The following is a 7,767-nucleotide window of genomic DNA, read 5'->3' on the forward strand; positions in this document are numbered from 1 at the left end:
TAGACTGGGGTGTTGTGTAGAGTTAAGTATAGACTGAGGTGTTGTGTAGAGTTAAGTATAGACTGGGGTGTTGTGTAGAGTTAAGTATAGACTGGGGTGTTGTGTAGAGTTAAGTATAGACTGGGGTGTTGTGTAGAGTTGTGTATAGACTGGGGTGTTGTGTAGAGTTAAGTATAGACTGAGGTGTTGTGTAGAGTTGTGTATAGACTGAGGTGTTGTGTAGAGTTGTGTATAGACTGAGGTGTTGTGTAGAGTTAAGTATAGACTGGGGTGTTTGTGTAGAGTTAAGTATAGACTGGGGGTGTTGTGTAAGAGTTAAGTATAGACTGGGGTGTTTTGTATAGAGTTAAGTATAGACTGGGCTGTTGTGTAGAGTTAAGTTATAGACTGGGGTGTTGTGTAGAGTTAAGTATAGACTGGGGTGTTATGTGTAGAGTTGTAAGTATAGACTGGGGTGTTGTGTAGAGTTACGTATAGACTGAGGTGTTGTGTAGAGTTAGTATAGACTGGGGTGTCTTGTAGAGTTAAGTATAGACTGGGGTGTTGTGTAGAGTTAAGTATAGAATGGGGTGTTGTGTAGAGTTGTGTATAGACTGGGGTGTTGTGTAGAGTTAAGTATAGACTGAGGTGTTGTGTAGAGTTTAGTATAGACTGGGGTGTTGTGTAGAGTTAAGTATAGACTGAGGGTTGTGTAGAGTTTAAGTATAGACTGGGGTGTTGTGTAGAGTAAGTAGGTGTTGTGTAGAGTTAAGTATAGACTGGGGTGTTGTGTAGAGTTAAGTATAGACTGGGTGTTTGTGTAGAGTTAAGTATAGACTGTGGTGTTGTGTAGAGTTAAGTATAGACTGGGGTGTTGTGTAGAGTTAAGTATAGACTGAGGTGTTGTGTAGAGTTAAGTGATAGACTGGGGTGTTGTGTAGAGTTAGTATAGACTGGGGTGTTGTGTAGAGTTAAGTATAGACTGGGGTGTTTGTGTAGAGTTTAAGTATGAGACTGAGGTGTTGTGTAGAGTTGTGTATAGACTGGGGTGTTGTGTAGAGTTGTAGTATAGACTGGGGTGTTGTGTAGAGTTAAGTATAGACTGAGGGTGTTGTTAGAGTTAAGTATAGACTGGGGTGTTGTGTAGAGTTAAGTATAGACTGGGGTGGTGTGTAGAGTTAAGTATAGACTGAGGGTGTTGTTGTAGAGTTGTTGTACCGACCTGGGGTGTTGTGTAGAGTTAAGTATAGACTGGGGTGTTGTGTAGAGTTGTGTATAGACTGAGGTGTTGTGTAGAGTTGTGTATAGACTGGGGTGTTGTGTAGAGTTAAGTATAGACTGGGGTGTTGTGTAGAGTTAAGTATAGACTGGGGTGTTGTGTAGAGTTAAGTATAGACTGGGGTGTTGTGTAGAGTTAAGTATAGACTGGGGTGTTGTGTAGAGTTAAGTATAGACTGGGGTGTTGTGTAGAGTTAAGTATAGACTGAGGTGTTGTGTAGAGTTGTGTATAGACTGGGGTGTTGTGTAGAGTTAAGTATAGACTGAGGTGTTGTGTAGAGTTAAGTATAGACTGGGGTGTTGTGTAGAGTTAAGTATAGACTGAGGTGTTGTGTAGAGTTAAGTATAGACTGGGGTGTTGTGTAGAGTTAAGTATAGACTGGGGTGTTGTGTAGAGTTGTGTATAGACTGGGGTGTTGTGTAGAGTTAAGTATAGACTGGGGTGTTGTGTAGAGTTAAGTATAGACTGAGGTGTTGTGTAGAGTTAAGTATAGACTGGGGTGTTGTGTAGAGTTAAGTATAGACTGGGGTGTTGTGTAGAGTTAAGTATAGACTGAGGTGTTGTGTAGAGTTGTGTATAGACTGGGGTGTTGTGTAGAGTTAAGTATAGACTGGGGTGTTGTGTAGAGTTAAGTATAGACTGAGGTGTTGTGTAGAGTTGTGTATAGACTGAGGTGTTGTGTAGAGTTAAGTATAGACTGGGGTGTTGTGTAGAGTTAAGTATAGACTGAGGTGTTGTGTAGAGTTAAGTATAGACTGGGGTGTTGTGTAGAGTTAAGTATAGACTGAGGTGTTGTGTAGAGTTAAGTATAGACTGGGGTGTTGTGTAGAGTTAAGTATAGACTGAGGTGTTGTGTAGAGTTAAGTATAGACTGGGGTGTTGTGTAGAGTTAAGTATAGACTGGGGTGTTGTGTAGAGTTAAGTATAGACTGGGGTGTTGTGTAGAGTTAAGTATAGACTGGGGTGTTGTGTAGAGTTAAGTATAGACTGAGGTGTTGTGTAGAGTTAAGTATAGACTGGGGTGTTGTGTAGAGTTAAGTATAGACTGGGGTGTTGTGTAGAGTTGTGTATAGACTGAGGTGTTGTGTAGAGTTAAGTATAGACTGGGGTGTTGTGTAGAGTTAAGTATAGACTGAGGTGTTGTGTAGAGTTGTGTATAGACTGGGGTGTTGTGTAGAGTTAAGTATAGACTGGGGTGTTGTGTAGAGTTAAGTATAGACTGAGGTGTTGTGTAGAGTTGTGTATAGACTGAGGTGTTGTGTAGAGTTAAGTATAGACTGGGGTGTTGTGTAGAGTTAAGTATAGACTGGGGTGTTGTGTAGAGTTAAGTATAGACTGGGGTGTTGTGTAGAGTTAAGTATAGACTGAGGTGTTGTGTAGAGTTAAGTATAGACTGGGGTGTTGTGTAGAGTTAAGTATAGACTGAGGTGTTGTGTAGAGTTAAGTATAGACTGGGGTGTTGTGTAGAGTTAAGTATAGACTGGGGTGTTGTGTAGAGTTAAGTATAGACTGGGGTGTTGTGTAGAGTTAAGTATAGACTGAGGTGTTGTGTAGAGTTAAGTATAGACTGGGGTGTTGTGTAGAGTTGTGTATAGACTGGGGTGTTGTGTAGAGTTGTGTATAGACTGAGGTGTTGTGTAGAGTTAAGTATAGACTGGGGTGTTGTGTAGAGTTAAGTATAGACTGAGGTGTTGTGTAGAGTTGTGTATAGACTGAGGTGTTGTGTAGAGTTGTGTAACATCTCGGTTACACATTTAAGATCCTGATCATTACACAGTGTCAGGACTCAGCCCGGACTTTTGGCCATGTGCCTTTTGTTTATGTTCTGTTTTCACGTACCTGCCCCGCCCTTGTCTTTTCCTCCCAGCCTCGGCACACCTGTCCCTCATGTGTCATGATTATTAGTACTATTTAGTTGAGCCGCGTTGCCTTCTGCAGCGCGGAATCCTTTTGTCTCCATGTCTGGTTTGTCTTTGTCCTGTTTCGTGTTTTGTTTTGTTAATAAATCCCCGTTTATTTTAGCTATCCTGCAGTTGGGTCCGTTTCTTACCTCACGCACCCTGACACAGTGCATTTAGAACTAATCATGTACATAATAAACAGTAAGTAGATTATAACGTAGAAGTACATCACATTCCTCTCGCTGGTTCCTGACTTTTGGACACGCTCTTAATGGAAAAGCTCAGTCTGATGTAAAGAACATTCGCTACAGACTCTGATGTGAAACATCTGGCAACCACATCAGAGAGAACTTCTATAATGTGTAGGTCTGATCAGTAAAAAAAAGCTCTGCATGCAGAGAACTCCGTATGGAGAACTCACTATGGAGAACTCACTATGGAGAACTCAGTATGGAGAACTCCATATGGAGAACTCAGTATGGAGAACTCAGTATGGAGAACTCACTATGGAGAACTCAGTATGGAGAACTCCATATGGAGAACTCAGTATGGAGAACTCACTATGGAGAACTCAGTATGGAGAACTCACTATGGAGAACTCAGTATGGAGAACTCACTATGGAGAACTCAGTATGGAGAACTCCATATGGAGAACTCACTATGGAGAACTCAGTATGGAGAACTCACTATGGAGAACTCAGTATGGAGAACTCAGTATGGAGAACTCACTATGGAGAACTCAGTATGGAGAACTCAGTATGGAGAACTCAAAAAAGTGACCAGTTACATCAGCAAGTGCATTGATGACGTGACCGTCTCCAAGACCATCACTATTGCCCCTTTTCCCACCGAGGCAGTTTGAGTGCAGGTTCGGAGCCTAATTTAGAACCAGTTAAGTAGCACCAAAACGTCGCTGGTCTAGACTTAAGAACTGCTTGCGTCAGGAGCTGTGGGCGGGGCTGGGGGCGGGGCTACTGTTAGCACATTTAATAATGTACCTTAAGTATACTAATGTTTAATACACTTTTACTTTACCACGATATGATACATTATCAGCACACATGATAGTAGGTAGCTACATGCTAAGGCTAACTTTTTTTCTGTGTTAACGATAAAATAACGTTATGTACTTTATCGATCACAACCTCCGTTTATACAGATTACACGGAGCCGCACGTACACGTTTTATTCGCCGCGTTTGGATGCCGATGTAGGTTCACAAAGCCATGAGCATTAACAGTAAAGCAACATCTGCCATTGTTGTTGTGTTTGTGTTTGTTGCTGCTGCGCTAACGTCGCTGGGACACGTGACACGTATACAGTGACATCACACTCGACTCTGTGATGCTCTCTAGCCGGTGGAAAGGCATAAAGCTTCTTAGAAGGTTCACCAGTGGAACCAACTTTGAACCAGCACCAGCGCTAGCTCTGAACCAGCACCCGGTTCTTTCTGGTGGAAAAGAGGCATACACGCTCGAACCAGAAGCCGTGGATAACTGCTAAAGTGCGTGTGCTGCTGAAGACTAGAGACCTAGCCTTCAGAACAGGGGACAGGGCGGCCCTAAGAACAGCAAGGGCCAAACTGTCCCCAGCCATCAGAGAGGCAAAGCATGCACACGCCCAGACAATCCATAGCCACAGGCATACAGGCGATCACAAAGACCGCTTCACCTGCCTGTGATAGCGACGCCTCCCTCCCAGATGTGCTGAACGACTTCCTGCCTGTGATAGCGACGCCTCCCTCCCAGATGTGCTGAACGACTTCTACGCTCGGTTTGAGGTGCAGAACAACGTAACGTCAAGGAAGACCAATCCTCCTCCCGACAACCAGATACTCTGTCTATCCACAGCCAACGTGAGAAGATCTCTATGCAGAATTAACCCACAGAAGGCTGCTGGACCAGACAACATTCCTGGCAGGGTGCTCAGAGAATGTGCAGAACAGCTAGCGGATGTCTTCACTGACATCTTCAACATTTCCCTGAGCAGAGCTGTTGTTCCTACGGGCCTCAAGACAACCACCATTGTCCCCATTCCAAAGAAGTCTACAGTGTCCGGCCTCAATGTCTATCGTCCCGTTGCACTCACACCCATCGTTATGAAGTGCTTTGAGAAGCTCGTCACGAGGCACATCAAGACCCAGTTACCACCCTCACTGGACCCCCTACAAACCGCTCCACAGACGATGCCATTGCCACGGCCCTCCACTTATCCCTCACCCACCTGGACAATAAAGACACTTATGTGCGAACGCTGTTCATAGTCTTTAGTTCAGCATTCAGTACAAAATCATCCCTCAGCACCTGATTGGGAAGCTGAGCTGCTGGGACTGAACACACTAGGAGACCTCAGTCAGTCCGGATTGGGAACTGCATCTCCAGCACCACCACACTGAGCACTGGAGCTCCTCAAGGCTGCGTGCTCAGTCCACTGCTGTTCACTCTGGATGACCCCACACACACTCTTCACCCCACACACCCCCACACACTCTCTTCACCCCTCACACCCCTCACACACACTCTTCTCCCAACACACCCCTCACACACACTCTTCACCCCACACACCAGACACACACTCTTCACCCCACACACCCACACACACTTTTCACCCCACACACCAGACACACACTCTTCTCCCAACACACCCCTCACACACACTCTTCACCCCACACACCAGACACACACTCTTCTCCCAACACACCCCTCACACACACTCTTCACCCCACACACCAGACACACACTCTTCACCCCACACACCCCTCACACACACTCTTCAACCTACTACCGGATTCATCTTCGTCACCTCAAGAGCAAAAAACATATCAATTTATTCTTTTATTAAAACACCTGGATGCTAACATTCATCTCCCTCCATCTCTCTCCCTCCCCTCTCTCTCTCCCCTCTCTCTCTCCCTCTCCCTCTACCTGTCTCCCTCCCCTCTCTCTCTCCCTCTCTCTCCCTCTCTCTGTAGACGGTGTCCATACTCGAACAGAGACTGACTTTGACGGAGGACAAACTAAAGGAATGTGTGGAGAATCAGCACAAAATCAATCTGCAGCTTCAGAGCAGAACTTAGTCTGGTCTCTAACAGCCCCCCGTCTGGTCTCTAACAGCCCCCCGTCTGGTCTCTAACAGCCCCCCGTCTGGTCTCTAACAGCCCCCCGTCTGGTCTCTAAAAGCCCCCGTCTGGTCTCTAATAGCCCCCGTCTGGTCTCTAACAGCCACCCGTCTGGTCTCTAACAGCCCCCGTCTGGTCTCTAACAGCCCCCCGTCTGGTCTCTAACAGCCCCCCGTCTGGTCTCTAATAGCCCCTGTCTGGTCTCTAACAGCTGGTCTCTAACAGCTCAGTTCTTTCATTTTCCTCCTTTTCTGAAACCTGTGAAAAACCCCTGGTGTTTTCAGACAGTTAGCTTCTAGCGCTGTAGCAGGTTGTGTGTTGATTGTAGCAGCAGTGACTTTTCTGCCAGTTGTATGTTTTCAGTGTGTGATTTTTTTTGTGCTGTTTGTGTTTTTATATCCGTATTTTTAAATTAAACACTCTCTTATTTCAGAAAGTGAATATAAAGTTCATTAATGATTAATGACGTATTTCCCTGCAGCATGTTTGTGTTAAACTCGTTCAGGATGTAGTTAATGTTGAGCTCCATTTTGAACACCCAATATTTTAACAGGCAGTTACACGTCAGCGAGCTGTGTGAAGTCTCGGGCTGATGGTTCAGCTGATGTTCCTCACACAAGCAGCACACACTCAGTACTAGTCAACTTTAGCATTAGCAGCCTTTCGGTGTTTCAGAGTTCCTTCAACATTTTTAGCTATAATATGTTTCAGATCAACGATCAGCTTTTTCTGAGTCTTTCTGAAGGTAGTTGAATGTAAGTGACGTTATAATAAGGTTATAATAAGGTTGTGAAGCTAACCTTCATTCATTCATTCATCTTCTACCACTTATCCGAACTTCTCGGGTCACAGGGAGTCTGTGCCTATCTCAGGTGTCATCGGGCATCGAGGCCGGATACACCCTGGACGGAGTGCCAACCCATCACAGGGCACACACACTCTCATTCACTCACACACACACACACACTCACACACTACGGACAATTTTCCAGAGATACCAATCAACCTACCATGCATGTCTTTGGACCGGGGGAGGAAACCGGAGTACCCGGAGGAAACCCCCGAGGCACGGGGAGAACATACAAACTCCACACACACAAGGTCCCCTTAATAAAGCTAACCTGATCACAGAAATAATGTTCCTGCAACATTTGAACAACGTTTGCTGTAATGTTCTCTAACAGCCAAAACCTCTCAGAAATCCATTAAACAGAAATGAAAAATGACAAATAAATCCTAATAAATTGTTACCTCACTGAGGATCAGAGACACGAGCGTTTTTTGTGGAATGCTGCAGATAAATGAAGCCCATTTCACGTTTGTTTGTTTTCTAGTTTAATAAAAGTAAGAGACTGTGAGCTGCACGTGTGGCCCACAAAGCCAAGAGGAGAAGAACCACTCCGACTTTTTTCCTCCTCTCTTTGGCCTCTTATAGCGATAACATCTGGATACATTTTTCATTTTTCCCCTGAATTTGTCCTGAGTCTTTG

General features: G+C 44.8%; 1 protein-coding gene across 3 annotated transcripts in view; it reads left to right on the forward strand.

The window, feature by feature from the left end:
• Nucleotides 1–7,544, forward strand: part of LOC113636446 (POC1 centriolar protein homolog A) — a 30,162-nt gene extending 22,618 nt beyond the window's left edge. For all 3 annotated transcript variants that reach the window (XR_007140011.1, XM_047810475.1, XM_047810473.1), the window contains one exon: nt 6,131–7,544. Coding sequence is in view for 2 of the 3 variants with exons in the window: in XM_047810475.1 (XP_047666431.1) it covers nt 6,131–6,235 (105 nt within the window). In the remaining variant the exon portion in view is untranslated. The remainder of the gene's footprint in view (nt 1–6,130) is intronic.
• Nucleotides 7,545–7,767: the final 223 nt, after the last annotated feature.

This window comes from Tachysurus fulvidraco, chromosome 2, assembly GCF_022655615.1.
Source record: "Tachysurus fulvidraco isolate hzauxx_2018 chromosome 2, HZAU_PFXX_2.0, whole genome shotgun sequence".
NCBI lineage: Eukaryota > Metazoa > Chordata > Actinopteri > Siluriformes > Bagridae > Tachysurus > Tachysurus fulvidraco.